This window comes from Nanorana parkeri, unplaced genomic scaffold, assembly GCF_000935625.1.
Source record: "Nanorana parkeri isolate BGI_ZX_2015 unplaced genomic scaffold, ASM93562v1 scaffold646, whole genome shotgun sequence".
NCBI lineage: Eukaryota > Metazoa > Chordata > Amphibia > Anura > Dicroglossidae > Nanorana > Nanorana parkeri.
Genome location: NW_017306914.1, coordinates 7756 through 25846, shown reverse-complemented (window position 1 = coordinate 25846; position 18091 = coordinate 7756). Strand labels below are relative to the sequence as shown.

Genomic DNA, 18091 nt, shown 5'->3' with positions numbered 1-18091 from the left:
AACTCTGGCCCGCACAGTGAATTCCTGACTTATCTCACTTTTATTTACTACACACAGAGCAGCAGCTCAAACTTTTCTGAACTCTCCTGCTTGCCATCCCACCTCTTTCCCGCCCTACAGCCACGTGACCCATTGAAGCCAAGCGCTAAACCTACTTTGGGGCGTGGTCTCAGATAGTTGTAAAACATTTTTTTAGGTGCCCAGCCAATCATAACCGCCCGCTGTCACCAAGGTAGAAAGGACGCTCTGGTTGCTGCCGCGGTTGTGAAAGCGGCCCCGCCTTTAGCCGTGACGTCACGCTGGACTCTGTAGGGATGGTGTGAGGCGACTTGGCTTCACTCAGCGGGCAGAGCGTGGCCTGCTCGCTGTACTGAGTTAGGGGAGGGTGTCGCTGCATCGCCTGGCTGCCCCTATGGAGTTACGAAGACCCGGGCTGGCGATGGAAGCTAGGGACGGGATGCCCGCCCCTCCCGGCGAGGGGGAGGACTACGAGAGCCTACCGGCGGGATCCTCCCCGCTCACCCACATGATGGCCGGGGCCGTGGCTGGCATCCTGGAGCACACGGTCATGTATCCGGTGGACTCAGTCAAGGTGAGTGCTGTGGAGTGTAGGGGGCGGGGCATGCTGACAGGTGTCATGGCGCTGTGCGCAGCCGGGGCATGGCATAGCTCTGCTATGGGCAGGGTGACATTATGCAAGATGAAAAAAGAAACATTGAAACCTGTCAGCCCGAAAATAACAGAAAGTAGCCGATCCTTTATTGTTAAAGTGTAAACCCGAAATCTATGTCCCATCATGTCTAGCTGTGTGTGCAGTTTTATTAAGTAATTTATTTTTCTGAATTATTTAAAATGTTTATCTGGGAAAAAAGTACTTCCTGTTACAGGCTGACAACATGAAGCCACTGTCTGTCAGTTAGCAGCAGCGTTGTCACCCAGCGTTTTGCATTTTTGTTTTGGCCAATGAAGGTGAAATAAAGTTTAGGTTTCTAGAGGCGTGGGGCTGCTTGTCATGTGTGAAATTGCAGGCTACATGAGCTTTTCATGTGCTTCTATTGATGCCTAGAGCTAAAAATGCTCTACGTCATGCAAAAAAAAAAGTGCCCAAGTCCAAGAAGCTCGCGTGTGCATGGGGGCTCAGGAGCCTGCACGGAAAGCACATTGCATAGGTGTGAAGAGGCACCATAGAAAATGTTGGATTCCTTTTGTTGTGCGTTTTTACCACCGCAGACTTTGGTCATTGTTGGACTAAAGAAATTTTCTATGGGGCCTGCTCACACCTTGTGTTACTATGAAATGCTGGGTCAGTGGTCCTCTGCTCCAGGGACTGGTGCCAACCAGGACCCATCTGAAATGCTGCGTTATCAGTCACCTGCCTTCCAGTGACCATCTGAATCCCCTGCATGCACCCGGTAACGGTCCGCTGCTAACCCAGCTAAAATGCTGGGTTTGCAGTACCCTGCACTGGGTGCCAGAGCCAATCACTGACTAGCTGAAATGCTGTGTTAGTGGTCCCCAGCATCCAGAGAGGGAGCCTACCAGGGACCATCTGAAATGGTGGGTTAGCAGTCCCCTGCACCCGGAATCGGAGCTGACAAGGGAGCATTTGAAATGCTGGTTTGGGGGTCCCCCTGCAGCAGCCACTGGCGCTGACCAGGGACCATCCTAAATGCTGGGGTAGTAGTCCCCTGCATTTGGAAATGGTGCTGACAAGGGACTAACTGAAACGCTGGGTTAGGGGTCCCCTGCACCAAGCGCCAGCACTGACCAGGGTCCATCTGAAATGCTGGATTAGGGGAACCCTGCGCCAGCACAGACTAGGGCCCATCTAAAATGCTGGGTTAGGGGTCCTCTGCACCTGGGAACGGCTCTGGAGAGGGAACTAGTTAACAGACTTGCATCACCAGGTAAGAATAAAAAGAAAAGAATCCTTGCACAATGGGGTGGGGGTGCTGGGCTTGGTGCAGGGGACATATATTGCAATATATGTAATATATTGCATTATATATGTAAAGCCCCCTATGTAATAGCAAATATAATGGGACAGGTCCTCTTTATGGAGACATCAGGGGGTCTTTCAGCTGATGAAGCAGAGGTCTGCTTCTCCTGGCTCTAGGAGCTGGAGATTGTGCCCAGTGACACCGGAAGTGATGTAATACACATCACTTCCGGGTCCAGTGATTGGGGGAGAGATCCGCGGCTAATCTCTCCTTCGATCCATCAGGGGGGACCCTCCACGTCTGTGTCGGGCTCACACAAGGGACAGTGGAGCCCCGGGGAGGAGGGGGATGGTTGGTAGACGACGAACATGGCACCAGGCACATGGCATGCAGGCCATCCGGCGCCTGTACAGACGCAGATCGATTGTATTTAAACCGCAATCGCCGGCTGTTTAAAACGGTACCAGGAACATGGCAGCAGTGTTGTTGGTATAACCACTTCCAGCGGAGGACGTACATTTATGTGAACCCGCTGGAAGTGGTTAAACAACGCAGCACACCACAACGCACTGTATATGTGGTGTGGGGTGTTGGGCTCTACTTTAACAGTGTGTTGTGGTTCCAGTCACCGCACGAGCAGTAAGTGTTGTGTCAATGCGCGGTAACACACAGAAGAGGAAATCGGTTCTCACATTTTTCGGCCAGGTCTGTTCATAATCGCAGGAAACAAGCTCGGAGTATTTTATTTTATGTGTTTGATTTGCCATTATAACCCAGAGGCCTTCAATTATGTCTTTTGCAATGCAGTCTTGTGGAAGTGTCTGGACATGTCGGATTAAACTGGATCTGTGCGTCCTATTCAGATCAGACTCAATATAAACGTCTGAAGTGTTAAAGAAGAGATTCCAGGAGTTCACAAAATTAACCCTTTCAGTAGTTCTACTCCTGCACTGCAAAAGTTACCTGCTCGTTTTGGTCTTGAGGCTGGATTAAAGAAGATCTACTCTCCTGATCCTCGTTTGCCACAGGCTGCTAGACCGGTCCCCACAGCCTCTTCTTCCCGGGCTTCGGCAGTCTAAGCCCCAATGGCTTATGCTGATCCATTGACTTGCATTAGATGTGAGGATGCCGAGGGACATTTTACAGCTGGGGAGTGCTGACCGATGCAGGACTGAGGATCAAGGTCAGGGGTGGACAACTCTGACCCTCCAGCCGTTGTGGAACTACAAGTCCCATGAGGCATTGCATGACTGGGCATGTTGGGATTTGTAGTTAAAGCACAGCCTGAGGGCCGGAGGTGCCCAGCCCTGATCAAGAGAACATATCTTTTGTATTTCCTATCCTAGAACAGCAGCGGTTCATTCATTGTGCTGTTGAGAAAAATGTGTTTTCCTTTAAATCAATGACATAAGGCCAGACACGGCGTCCACAATGGCCCTTCCTAAAACTTGCTGTGGGTGTCTGACTTGCATGGTGTGGCTGATAAATGGCCGGCAGTTTCCAATACTGGAAAACTGGAATGTGGCAGAACCCGAACATGGTGCTACGAATATATCTAGGTACATGGGTTTTATGGCTGTAAGTGGAAGTAAAGGCACAAAAAAGAAAATCCCTTGGCGCTTTTAGCCATAATATCTGTAGAAAAGAAATCGACACAACTGGACTTGCTGTAATTTTCTTGAAGGTGTTTTGCTGGTCATCTGACTAGCTTTCTCAATTTGAATGGAGCAAGCCAGTCGGATGACCAGCGAAACGTCTTCAAGAAAAATACAGCAAGCCCAGTTGTGTCGATTTTTTTTCTTTTCTACAAATAGATACCATGACCCGGAGGAATGACAACCTTCTACAGATATACCATGACCCGGAGGAATGAGAACCTTCTACAGATATACCATGACCTGGAGGAATGAGAACCTTCTACAGATATACCATGACCCGGGGGAATGAGAACCTTGTACAGATATACCATGACCCGGAGCAATGAGAACCTTCTACAGGTATACCATGACCCGGAGGAATGAGAACCTTCTACAGACATACCATGCCCCGGAGGAATGAGAACCTTCTACAGATATACCATGACCCGGAGGAATGAGAACCTTCTACAGATCTACCATGACCCGGAGGAATGAGAACCTTCTACAGATATACCATGACCTGGTGGAATGAGAACCTTCTACAGGTATACCATGACCCGGAGGAATGAGAACCTTCTACAGGTATACCATGACCCGGATGAATGACAACCTTCTACAGATATACCATGACCCGGAGGAATGAGAACCTTCTACAGATATACCATGACCCGGAGGAATGGCAACCTTCTACAGGTGTACCCCCCAGTCTTCCGGGTTCGGCATAAACGGCCTCTTGATTAGCCACCTGGCATGAAGTGACTCCTGCACATGCGCACAGGAATTTACTTTATCTCGGCATGCCGGCTTTGTATGCTGAGCTTTGCATAGGCGGCTTGGTGTACAGAAAACTGCATTTGCTGACAGGTAGAAAGAAGCTTTTATGGCAGAAGAGACAAACCATCTTCTGTCAATACAAAGCCTGCCATTCAGCAATTTTGTTGTGGGAAGCTTTACCACCACTTTAACCAGTTCACATCCGCTGTGTTAAACCCCCTTCCCATCCAGGCCATTTTTCAGTTTTCAGCGCTGCGGTACTTTGACTGACATTTATTCTGTAATGCAGCGCTGTACTGAAATAATTTTATATTTGTAGTGCTGGCTCAGGTTGTGAACCTGCACACAGACACCATGTATCCATTCCAGAGACAAGGCAGTCTGCTGCAAAACAGAAGTTCTCCCCCAGCATGAGAAGACATGAGGATTTAAAAGGAAGAGCAGCAAAGAGAAGGGAAACAACCATGGATTACAGTAAGGCGCACATTACAGTATTGGTTTATGTTAAAACATCTGAGGGTTTAATGTCACTTTAAGGTGCTTCAATGTATTTTAAAGATTTAACTGAGTTTAGTATCACTTTAATGTTTGTGTGATTCTCGGGTGAACTTCCACTTTAAAGTAACAGGTAAACAAACCCTTTTAAACGAGCTATGTGCTGATTTCAGTAGTGGAACTGCGGTTAGTCTCATGTGGTTTGATGTTGGTTTCGGTGTACAGTATATGAAAGTTGTGATGGACGGTTCAGGCTGTGATCCATCACATGAGCTCTCGTTGCTTTTGCCTCCCAGGAAATGTAGCCCATTACAGCTGTCAGATGAGCTGCACTATAGAAGAGAAGCGAGCAACTCCCAGACCAATGCAGAGAGGAGAACGGGTTACACGTAGCGATCCTCATCCTTGTGTGTTGTAACCTCCTTGTATGTACATAGTGTATGTTATTTACTTTATGTGTAGCTTTACCTTGCAGCTACTGAGCCTTGTATCTGCCAAGTGCTCTGTGCATGTAAAACTGCCCACTTCACAGGGTGCACACATGATGTCTGGCTGTCGTAACACTTTAGATGCTTTAGACTTAGGCATGCACCATAACCAATAGTGGTATCATTGCCAATACTGGGCATTACTAGTACTTATATTCGTAAAAATGCCCGGATACTAAGCCCTCGTTCACACCTGAACGTTTTGTAGCGCGTTCTACGCTCGACGAACGCTCTACAAAACGCTCAAAAATATAAATCCCATTGTATTCAATGGTCTCGTTCCCACCTTGCCGTATTTCCGCCCGTCCCTAACGCCCTACAAAACGGCCCACGCCTGAAAAGGTCTGGGTACTACTTTGGGCCGTTTTGTAGGGCGTTTTCCATTGGGATACAGCCAAGTAGCCTTCGGAATCGCACGACGGTCGCACAACTTTTTTTACCGCGAATCGCGGTAAAAAAACGTGCGACGGTCGCGCATATGCAATACGCCTAGGTGTGAACGAGGGCTAAATGCCGATACCGATGTCTTATTCTTTTTAAACTAAAGCGTCTGCCTGAGCTCCCACGCTTGCTGGGGACCTCGGCAACCTTCCAGTTCACCACGCAATGCCTGTTTGCAGCGCTGACCTACATCTCCTCCTCCTTTCTGGGAAACCCTGCCACCCGCGAGACCCTCTGCAGCCCTCTGAGATTCCCCACTGGAGACATTAGCCCAGCACCCCAGGAGCATTGCTGTACAATGTATTGTAGTTTCCCTGCAGGCAGCCTGTAGTGGGTGGGGCCTGCTGGTCTCCTCCCACAGCTCCTCTCTCTGCACAGGCAATGCTCAATCTAGTGATGATGTCACTGCTACTTCCAAAGGGTTTTCATTAGGCACATGGTGCTGGTAAAGTGGATTTATAATCTTTGTGAGTATTTAGGGATATATTTAAATGAAATGTTTTGTTCCCGGGGTTTAGCTTTATTATCTCCTTTTCCTGATAAATTGATGAATATCAGAACAGCAATCATCTTGGAGAATTCTGTCGGAGTTTTAATGAAATCATTGACTCTAGATGCAGGTTATGCGCATTTCCTTGACGCATTCCGCACCATTTATATGTCCAAATGAACTTTTGTCAGCTGTTGTGATAGTGTACATAAAATGATTTCTATTGCTGGTGGTGCCCTGTACTCTGCATCCTCCTGCGTGTTCCTCCTGCGTGCTCCTCTGTGCTCTCTGCAGAGTTGGGTTTTCAGGTAAGAGGTCAGGGCTGGCGGCTTTGTTTGCCCTCCTCCCTCTTTCCGTGCCGATCTTTGTCCCTACCTGTCCTCTTCTCCTCTTCGCTCTTTCACATATTTAACATGCGTACAGCACAGCTGAGCAGTCGTAGCCGCCATCGGGCACAAGAATCGAATGTGAACCTGCCATCTAGTGAAAGTAGTCTCAGTCCTTGTGTGATATTCGTTGCCTTCTAGAATCATTACACAGCCGCCTGAAGAGAACCGGCAGCATGACTGGACCGAGTTTAAAAATTGGCATTGATTTTAAAATGTGGAAGCAGTTCTTGGGCTTCTTTAAAGGGTATCTATGGTTTAAAAAAAAAAACAACCTAGAAATCTATATTTCCATATTGAATTTCCACAAGTTCTATCCCACTCCTAATATCCAGATCCGTCTAGAAGTTTGTAAACGTGTTTAAAGATGCCCATAGGATGGACTTCCTGACAACAGTTTTACTCAGCCCTGTGAATACGAACTTTCCTGTGTCGCCACTCCCACGTAGCATGCCTTCTGAACTACAACTCAGCGTCTGAACAATGTAACGTTATCATTGTTGGTCAGAAGCAATGCATGATGGGGTATGTAGTCTTGAGAAATTCGGATTGTATCACAGCAAGCAGCAGGGAAAGAAACGCAAAGCACGCTGGGAATCCAGGAAGTTATAATCGAAATGAGCTTTGGTTGCATTATCTAAAACAACTCTAGTATGTATTCCTGTTACAATGCTGATGTTTATAACAGGATTGTAGGGATGTCCCGATACTGATACTTTTATAAGTATCGGGGCCGATAAAGGGCACTTGCATGCCTGCAAATGCCCCAATTCTTAAGGCCGATACCGGCCCTTTTAAATTTTTGAACAAGGTCGGCTGCCTAAGGTCCTGCACTTGCTGGGGGCCTCGCTGTAGCATATAAAATGGATGCTCCTAGCTCATGCTCCACACGTTTCCATTTTATATGCTGGTAAAAGGTCTTCAAATTGCCACCTAAGCAGATGGACACCATATGCCTAAAACTAGGGATGTCCCCATACCAGGCATGTTCATGAGTACTTGTAAAAATGCCCCGATTCTTAAGGCCGCTACCGGGCCTTACAATTTTTAAACCGCAGCGGCTTCCGAGTTCCCGCATTTGTGGGGACCTGGCAGTAGCTGTTCCTGGCAGTTCCTGTCCGGTTCTATATCCTCCTCCTTCTCGGCGCAGGGCCAGCTCCACACAGCACATTACAGCCCCAGACACCGGCACCCACCCTATAAACTTTCCACAGCATAGCCACAGAGCCAGGCAGAGATCCACATGCCCCCCGGGCTTGTGCTCTCGGGTCATCGGTATTGTGCTCTTGGGACAGCGGTAGAGGTAGCATTGCATCTTGTAGGCCTGAAAGGTGCAGCTCCTGAGTCTTAATGCTAATGCAGGCTGGAAGGATGGCAGAGCTGTGAGGCACATCATCCATACCGGACCCAAGAGGAAGGGGGGTAGTTGAGCTCTTGGTCCTGCAGCTTTGAGGTAGGTAAGATGGAAATGTGTGGAGCATGAGCCAGGAGCCCCCATCTTACCTACCTCAAAGTTCCAGGATGAAGAACTTGAGTACTCCCCTTCCTCTTGGGTCCGGTATGTTTCTTACTATTTGCGCACACATGATAAAATCTGAATTTGTGGCTAGAAAACTGCTTCAGACCCCCAAACAATAATATGTTCTGAAAGCAGAGGCCCTGTAGAATCAAAAAATGCTAGTTGCAATTTTTTATGTCACACGGTATTAGCGCAAATGTTTATCAAACCAGTATTTTTAGGATAAAATGCACCAAAATTAAATTTAGCGCACAGAAACGTAATATAATGCTCAATTTTTTGGTATCATATAAAAGACGGGGTCATGCCGGGTAAATAGATACCAAACATGTCAAGCCTTAAAATTGCGTGCGTCTGTGAAACCGCAAAAAAAACTACAATACTCAATTTCCCATAGTCGACACTTTAAAAGGGTTTTAAACTACTCATCAGATTAGTGTTCCTAGTTATTGATGGGCCGAGAATATTTGCTCTCCGACGCTCACGGCGATATGTAACATGTGCGGTGCAATTTTCGATTTTGCACGTAGGTGCATCCGACACGTGCTTGAGTTGTATGTGTGGGGCACTTTAAAACATTTTTTTTTTTTTTATCTATTTGATTTATTTGTTTTTGCAATTTTTTATTTTTACACTTAACTTTATTGCCATCACATAAGGCGATAACAAGCCCCCTATGTAATAGCAAATATAATGTGACAGGTCCTCTTTCAGACCCCTAATGTCACCTAGGGACCCCAAAGAAGCTGAGGAAGCCAAGATCTGCTTCACCAGCTTCTTCTGGCTCCAGGAGCCGGAGACTGTGCACAGTGACACCGGAAGTGATGTAATACACATCACTTCCGGGTCCAGTGATCAGAGGAGAGCTCAGCGGCTGGAAGCCTGCGGATCTCCCTCCGATCCATCAGGGGAGACCTGCTGTGAGGGTCTTGGGCTTTCAGGGGGGACAGCGGAGCCTGGGAAGCCAACGACAGTGGATAGGGGAGACACGGCGCCTGTACAGATGCCGGATCCCTTGTATTTAACAGCAATCGCCGGCTGTTTAAACCGGTAGCAGCAGCCGTCTTCCTGGTATAACCACCTCCAGCGGAGGACGTACATTTACATGAACCCGCTGGAAGTGGTTGACATCATGCAGTTCTCAATATTTTTTGGTGATGGTACAACATGCCTAAGAGGCCGCTTGCTGAAGTGAGTTCCTTGTTCAGTAGTAATACCGAAAAGCCGCCACAAAGGTCTTACAAAATCTCCAGAATTCCAACTGCAGTAATGATGTTGTAAGCAGCCCCGAGTTTTGAAACCTCGAGGATTTCCCAAATTACAGCTCAGGAAGCGGCGAGCATTATGTTGGGTATGTTTAGAATAAATTCCTCTTGGCTGGAGCCTTTGTCAGCGGTTAGATGTATTTACAGGGAGTTCATAAAACTCTGAGTTTATGCAACAGATAAATGGCTTAGCGGCGTTCTCAAGGCTGCACTTTGTTTTCATAAGTACTTCTGTATCACCGTGATCTCCCTAAATGCCTCTTTAATTCCCCGCCCAACCTTTTCTGGCTGAACGCTCGATGGGAAAAAGTGCCTCGTCATGGCTGATGTGTGTTGTGAAATTATATCGGCCCAGGCAGCGGGACAGGTCGAAGTGGCTGCTGCTCCAGCTAGATTGAACGGTGGAGCTTCTACAGCGCCAGAATGTCAGGTGGAAGCCCTCCCGGTTGACGCATTGAGCACCATTGTGTTCCCGGTCTAATGCAGTGGGATTTTTTTTCTTGGTCATTAGAGGGAACCAGTCAGGAGTGGAATGGAGGCTGCCAGTGCCGACATGGTTTCTGTTGAAGCTGCAGACGGTCATCCTTGTCCTCCCGGGAACTTCTTGGCTAGTGTGTGGAAGGCTTTTGATTATTATGTATGTCCATGCTGGGAAGATCCAGCCTCAATTAGGGTCATCACTAGGGATGCACCGATAACGGTTTTCGGTATCTAATACGCGTACCAATATATATATTTCAGTACTGTCTGATACCAAATACCGATACTGGTATTTCTGGCAGCATGGAGCTGGCTTGCCAGTCAGAATGTCATTACCAGCTACCTGGCTTATTGATTGCACAGCAAGCCAGCTCCATGCTGTTTGGCCAGCTCCATGCTGATTGACTGGGAAGCCAGCTTCCCGGCCAATCAGCATCGAGGCCCGCCAAACGGATCTGACAATATGGTGACACGACCCCACCCTGTAGGCACCTCATTCCCCCTCACATAGATCCTTAGCAGCAGTCATTACCGTACCAGTCCCTCGGCTAATCAGGAAGCAGGGAGGCTGGTCATCCTGATTGACCGGGAAGCTGGCTCCATGCTGATTGGCCAGGAAGCCGGCATCCTATTCAACCAGCATGGAGCCGGCTTCCTGGCCAGTCAGCGAGTCGGGTCATTACCAGTGGCCCGGCTTCCTGATTGGCCGGGAAGCCGGCTCCATGTTTCCTCACGGCACTGCCGGTCAGAGGAAACCTTCCTCTGACTGGAAGTTCTGGTATCGGGATAAGTATTGGTGCATTTGGGCAAGTACGAGTACTCGGCCAAATACTCTGTATCGGCACTGATACCAATATCGGTGTTAGTGCACCCGTAGCTGTCACTGAGCAGAGGGGAGATCTACCAATGGAGGGCAGTGGTTGCGGTTACAACTGTAAAGTGGGATTTCCCTTCAATTTCGACAGATTTCCGTTCACTTCCTGTTGTGCGCTGCGGTAACTTGCGTTACTCGAATTGGTGCGGTTCTATTCATTCTGAATGGCACCAACGCATCTTCTCAGTCCACTTGCACTGCAGCAGCAATCTAACATGCATTCTGGTATACTGTGCTTCCACAAATGGGCCATGCCTGACATTTGGTCTGTTGCGGTGCATTGGGCAGCCCTAACGCAGTATATGTCCGTGTGTGTGTGTTGAACACGCTACAGAGGACCAGGCTGGTTGGAATGGGCAAGAGAAAGGCGACTTCTCGTGGTGAAATACTGTTTTATTTATCCATATAAAATTATATTCTCACACGCTGTCTGTTACATGAGCTGTCAGAACAACCATCCAGACTGATGGACAATAGTCAGCATTGGACTGAACTGTCAGACCACCCAGATGTGAACCAGAGCAATAGTCTTGCTTATGCGTTTCAAGGGATTCATCAGAGCACATAAGTGATTTAGGCCATGTGGCCTCAGTAGGTCGGCAGTATGAATACTAATGTCAGAACTTCTATTCACCTTGACTGAAGGATCTGCTGGTCTTGGCATTCTGGTGTGTAGCTTCCATGGCATTAGGTCATGTGTGCCAGGGCTTGAATTAAAGCGGGTTTATAATTTCTGTTTTTTTGTTTTTTTGTTTTTTTTTTAACGTCCCTCTCGTGCTTCACTAGTTTAAAGTAAATTTAGATCCAATTTAATTGAAAGAAAATTCCTGTATAATAAATTCAAATTCCCCCTGCAGTACTATTTTCGGCCTCCTAGATGTCCTCAGTCTGATGGAAAGCATTATTCAACCCATTTCCTTGGAGCCTGGGTTGTCGTGATTGGAGAAGCAGCCCAATGATCTAATCTCTGTCACTCTGCTCTCTCCTCGTATCCGCATTCTTCCTATCAGCACATGAACAGGTCCGATTAATCGAACATAATAATCGGCTAACTAATCGATTTTGAAAATAATCGTTAGCTGCAGCTCTAGACTGCAGGAGGCAGATACCAGGACAGATTCTTATCCTGCTTGAATTTATAAAGCACTTTTTGAGATTGATTACTGATCTGCATTGACTTGTCTTTTATCTTCTGCCTAGAGTTCAGCTTTAGGTCTTTTTTTGCAATCGGCCTGAATAAGGAAGGAGCTGCTGCAATCGTATCAGTTGTTGGGCTGTTTTGCATAACAAAGTATAACTAATACAGGAAGAATGACGCAACAGAGCGGTGCACGGTGCATCCCTAGGGGCACTTCTGCTTGCTTCATGTGCTGGGTCTTGTGGCTGCTCAGACACATAACTTTATATCTGCTCCCTGCCATGTCATTGCCCTTTAGACCCAGGAGACGTGAGGTTACAGGATACAAGAATCCGCACTGCCAGGGGAGCGGGTCAGATATTGTGCTGGTTATATAAGAACTGGTTTTGTCCCAGGGGCTCAATATATACAGTCACCTGATCCTTGCCCCCGCGGGGGTCAGCGCTCGCCTCTCTCCAGCTGTGGAATGTCCCTCGGCATCCTCATGTCCTGCATTAGTTAGGATTAATGGTCTAGTTATAACCTGGCTTAATTCCTTAAGTACCTTGGGGTGCAGGTTATCCGGACCCACTGCTTTGTTTTCTATTCTATTAGTAGGCGGGAGCCGGGAAGGGGAGCAGGCTGCAGGAGAGGACGGAAAAAGATGCTCTTCTGTCCTTCTGTAATGCTGGGCATGGGCATCACCAGGCTGGGTGTCCCCCGGGATACACATCATTACCCATGCGCATAATGACATCACAAGCACTCCACTGGCGGCAGCCATCTTGGTGATGACGCCAGCAAAGAAAGGAGGGAATGTTCGTCTGGTGGCATAACGTTTGATGCTGGGCCCCTTTCTCTCTTGTGCACCTGTCGCGTTCTCGGTCCATGACCGAGTGTCTGAATTTTCAAAAGGAAGGGAGGGGGACACCAAAATGACTGTCAGTCATTTTGTTGTCATCTGGCGCAGGCTGCTCCCCCCCTTTGTGTCGCCACTGATGCTGGGGGGGAGGACACATTTGAAGTCAATGGTTGCTGGGACCGCCAGGGGTTCTAGCAACCAATGACTGACGAGGAAGGGGGCCTGCACTGGGTTATGGCTCGCAGTGGATACACTGGCCTTGGAGGCTAGCCCATTCACTGTAAGCCGGCCGTAACCAAGCGCAGGTCGGCGATCACTGTCCAGACAGAACCGCCACTCAGTCTGTTGACCAGACAGGGGCATCTAACGGGCCAGATGTGGTCCAGGGGGCGTAAAATGCCCAGGTCTGCCTTTTTAAGATGAACTAGAACTGCTGACCTCATATCAATTCTAGCTCTATGGGCCCTGCACTAACTAAAGCTCATCAGTCATTGAATCTCCACATCATCTGTGAACTACGTACATCACAACCTTTTTGTATGATGATCTTTGAGTATGTATTTGGATCTGGATGAAGCATTGGACGGAACCCATGCTACTAACATTGAACTAAATGCACACAATGACCTGACTGGAACTAACACTGACACCTGGCAGCAATTGTACAGTTTGTTCTTTCTTGTGGCTGTCCTGCATCCTAATGACTGGTTCTTGCTGCAATCTTTCAGAACTGTAACACCTTTGTTTTGCAGGGGTGGCAGGAAGTCTGGCAACGGTGCTGCATGATGCCATCATGAACCCGGCTGAAGGTACTTCATTATTCACATACTCTTCTTCCATTAGTACTACTGACTGTTGTACAATGACTGAAAGCGTTTTAAGGCCTCATTCACACACAACGCAAGAGCAAAATTGTACGTATGTTTGTAAATGTGTGTATGCGCGTATATGCATGAATTGTATGCAATCCCAGAATGCATTTTTTTTTCATATAAACTTTAATGTACTGTATGGTCGTATATGTGCGTGTGGGCGTAAAATACACAGAAATATCGAGCCCGGACGCATCTCGGTTCCATTTTTTTTTTTTTGTGCATCTTTACGCATCTATGTGTACGGAGCAATTTATTTGCATATGGGAAAATACGCTGTGCGCATCTATACGCAGCATATTGTACGGCAGTGTGCATGAGGCCTAAAAGTCATCCAGTTCATTCATGTATCCCGGCAGTACCTCACATGGTCCATGACACTCAACCTTTATATAGATAGATATATTAGATAGATATATTAGATAGATATATTAGATATGTATATTAGATAGATATATTAGATAGATATATTAGATAGATATTTTTTTTTTTTGTGCATCTTTACGCATCTATGTGTACGGAGCAATTTATTTGCATATGGGAAAATACGCTGTGCGCATCTATACGCAGCATATTGTACGGCAGTGTGCATGAGGCCTAAAAGTCATCCAGTTCATTCATGTATCCCGGCAGTACCTCACATGGTCCATGACACTCAACCTTTATATCGAGCTGGGGATGGGCAGATAGATAGATAGATAGCTAGATAGATATATTAGATAGATAGCTAGATAGATATATTAGATAGATAGGTTAGATAGATATATCTATCTAACCTATCTATCTAATATATCTATCTAGCTATCTATCTAATATATCTATCTAGCTATCTATCTATCTATCTGCCCATCCCCAGCTCGAATTTTGACAACTCAGCCGGCATCAGTTAAAATTAGAGGCGCACCAAAATGAAAATTTTTAAACCGAAATTAAAGTCGGGCCGAAAAATGTTTTTTACTTTGACTTTTACAAATGTTTTTAAATATTTAATTTTTTATAAACGTTTTTTTTTTTATATCTTTTTTATTCATTTTTTAATATTTTTATTTTGTTACTTGGAGCTTTGGGGAAATATTTTGGATCTAAACAGCCTCAGTATAGAGGATTCCTGTTCATTGATAACATGAGAACATTGTGTGTTTACTATAACCACAATCATGAATGGACAGGAGGTGATGTAGATCACTTCCCATTCATTCATAATTCAGGCTATAGTAACCATACCATGTCCTCAATTATCTACAAACACTCAGCGATCACTGATAACCGCTCTCCATCCTGACAAACATCACAGGAGGCTGAGCTCAGATTTCCCTTGCCGCCCTCCAGAAAAGAGTTTTCTGCTTTGTACAGGATTAATCTGCTATAACGCCTTTCAGTCTTTTGTAAACTTCTGTAAATCTTATTGCCTTTTTAGCCGTGGTTCATATCACCATTTTGCCTTTTTCTCCCTCTGCAGTGGTCAAGCAACGAATGCAAATGTATAATTCCCCCTACAGAAGCATGCTGCATTGCATTCAGACTGTAAGCAGAACGGAGGGAGTTGGAGCCTTCTACCGCAGCTACACCACCCAGCTGTTCATGAACATCCCATTCCAAGCCATTCACTTCATCACCTATGAGTGCACGCAGGAGCAACTGAACCCGCAGCGCCAGTATCACCCAGGCTCGCATATCATATCCGGTGCCATTGCTGGAGCAGTAGCGGCCGCTGCCACCACACCACTGGATGTGTGCAAAACCTTATTGAACACCCAAGAAAACACTGCCCTCAGTTCTGCCAACATCAGCGGACACCTGTCTGGTATGGCCAATGCCATAAGGACGGTATACCAAATCGGAGGCCTGAGAGGCTACTTCAAGGGAATGCAGGCCCGGGTCATTTATCAGATGCCTTCTACAGCCATTGCCTGGTCTGTGTATGAATTCTTCAAGTACTTCCTTTCCAATCGTTAAGTTGCCAAATCTTGTGGCGGTGGCACCTTCCTGAGGGTTACTCAGAACAATAAAATGGCACCTTGTGAACCCTCATGAGGAATCCGCTGTGTGCGAAACCTCACCAAAGACTGGAAACCACGTGGAAACTATTAACTTATTTTTATTCAGGAAATTCCATTTATATTTAAAGTTCATTCCCGTTTGCAATCTGTTGCCGCACAGAAGGCGACTTTCCCAATTGCTTCTGACGGGAGACCGTTTTTAATCTACCTTTTTAGTATTTTAAAGTGTTATTTCACTTTTACACAAATAGAATGAAATCGCTTTGTAATGACATTCCTATGAGGACGACATGGAGAAAAAAAACCAAATGCTTTTACTTGTCTTTTATACAGTGATGAAAGTTTGGCTGTTGAAGTGTGACGTCCAAAGCCTCCGCCAGACGGCTATACAGGCAGCTCTACAATAGAGGGAATGACGGAGAGAAAGTAATGGCTTATGACTACCTGAGTAGTAGCTTTAGCACGTCCTCCACATTACAAGTGGAGGTCGTGTAGAGGCAAAGACCGTGTTACCCTACTATCCCACAATTCAACCTAAAGCAGAACACTAGTGCTTTTCTGAGGGAGGTTAATGTGCTAAAAAAAATAATGTTTCTGTGTATGATTTGCATGTTGGGCAGCAATATGTGCCCATTGAAGGCCCATTAACACTGGATCCGTTGCAATGCCATACATTTTTCAACGAATGCTAACGGAAGGGCATCGAAAAATGAATGGGACTTGTTTACACCGCTCTGCTATGTTCCGTTGCGCTGAAAAAAAAAGATTATGCACAACTTTTTTTTTTTTCCTTTTTCTCGTCGAAATGTAACGCAAAAAATCCGGTGCGAATTAGCCACATTCACACCCGTTAATTTTTTGGTGCCCTTCTGTTGGCATCCGTTTGGGAAAAAACGATTGCAATGCAATGAATCAGAAGGAAATTGGAAGGTACAATTGCCTGTTTTATTTGGCCCTCTGTTGACTTGCGCTTACCTTCCAATTTTGGTGTGAGTGCGCCCTAAAGGAAAAGGCTTTTTATAAAATTAAATGAGCAGATAAGAAAGGCTGCTAATGACGTTCCTGGTTCTACAGGAAACCACACAGGAATTCCAAATCTGTATGGGAAAGAGAAGAATTTAGGCTTATAAAAATAAAACTCAATAACGTTCAGGTCAATTTGCAAAAATGAGGGATTTGTCAGACGGGTAGCTAAATGGGGTTATTGACTGGTACTCTTGACCCCCTCTAAGAGTTGTATGAGAAGCTGTTCCATTTGCATTATCTTTACTGACATGACCCTCCCCATGAGACTACAAGTACTTTCCCTTTGTGGAGACATTAGCAGGCGCACATATTTGACCAATTGCACGGTCTATGGTTTATTGCGAGAGTATAAGGGTGTAGCCGGGCCACTCGGACATCCACTGGGCTCTAGTCTTTTTTGCCTAGGTTGCCTTGTGGATGATCCATCCAGCTCTGCTTCTAAGTGCCTTAGATATGACCGGTTAGGGCCCATTCACACTATCGCCTTGTGGTAACATGTTACATGCATTGGTGCAATGCAGTGTCATTCATTCTGAATGGCATTCCAACACACCTTGGTAACAGACATGCGTTGCAGTGTGCTGTGCTGGCAAAAATGCTGCATGCATGGTTTTTGGCCCGCTATGATGGATTGGACAGCCATTGAAATGAATGGGCTCCCATAACACCGTGCACGACAAGTGTGCTTTTTAACATACCACAATGGATGGGGCTAGTGTGAATGGGCCTTTTATATGTAATGTGCAGAACCGATTTAGCCCGACACACCTCGGACGTCACTGGGCAATGTATTGCAGAAGCCTGAATGCAGAACCCAGAAGCCTTCTGCTGATTTTCACCCCTACATCCAGCACCTGTTTGGGTAATCCCTACGTCAAACTATGTAAATTCCTTGTAAGATGTCACTATGTTATCAGACATCTGGGCATGGGGTGGGCTTGAATAGCTTGGGATGGATGAGCAGTGCTTTACTTTCACACTTCAATACTCCACTAAAACTTTCATAACTGAGAATAAAGATAAGGAACGTTATTAAAGCTTTTTCTAGTGACAGATGACAGGTCCTCTTCAAATCTGAAGAACAGATCTAGAGTTCCTATTTTGCTGTAGTAGAACTATTTTTTTATGTATTGTTTCTTGTATACACATTTTAGTGTCGTATATATGCAGGGCATATCTGTATGCAATCTTCAGGGGAAGGGAGAGGTGTATCTGACAATTCTAAGTCTGCTCTCCTACTATGGCACCCCTGCAGTGCAGCTCTTCTAGTTCTTTATACTGAGCAGTGTAGATCAAATGCCGTTAAGAAGTTAAAGCTGAACTCTGGGGGGGCGGCAGAGAACCCTAAAGTGTGGCCTCCCCTCACACTTCAAGGTTTAAATGCTCATTTTTGCCTAGGGTACCAGGAATGAGGACTTGCCTACC

The 18091-nt window shown here is 46.3% G+C and overlaps 1 protein-coding gene across 1 annotated transcript; it reads left to right on the top strand.

Annotated features, from left to right (window-relative positions):
- The first annotated feature begins 279 nt into the window (after positions 1–279).
- Positions 280–15884, top strand: LOC108792466 (mitoferrin-1-like). Its single transcript, XM_018563257.1, has 4 exons — positions 280–685; positions 5882–6068; positions 13521–13577; positions 15100–15884. Exons 1-4 carry the CDS (start codon positions 413–415, stop codon positions 15594–15596), a joined length of 1014 nt encoding a protein of 337 aa, XP_018418759.1. The 5' UTR covers positions 280–412; the 3' UTR covers positions 15597–15884.
- The last annotated feature ends 2207 nt before the right edge of the window (positions 15885–18091 follow it).

What these genes read in the sequence shown, in the direction of transcription:
- LOC108792466 (XM_018563257.1), top strand. Translation starts at nt 413, where the DNA reads ATGGAGTTACGAAGACCCGGGCTGGCGATGGAAGCTAGGGACGGGATG. An exon ending in AGCACCCCAGGAGCATTGCT is followed by an intron (nt 6,069 to 13,520) that starts GTACAATGTATT and finishes TTTGTTTTGCAG; the next exon opens with GGGTGGCAGGAAGTCTGGCA. An exon ending in CATCATGAACCCGGCTGAAG is followed by an intron (nt 13,578 to 15,099) that starts GTACTTCATTAT and finishes CTCCCTCTGCAG; the next exon opens with TGGTCAAGCAACGAATGCAA.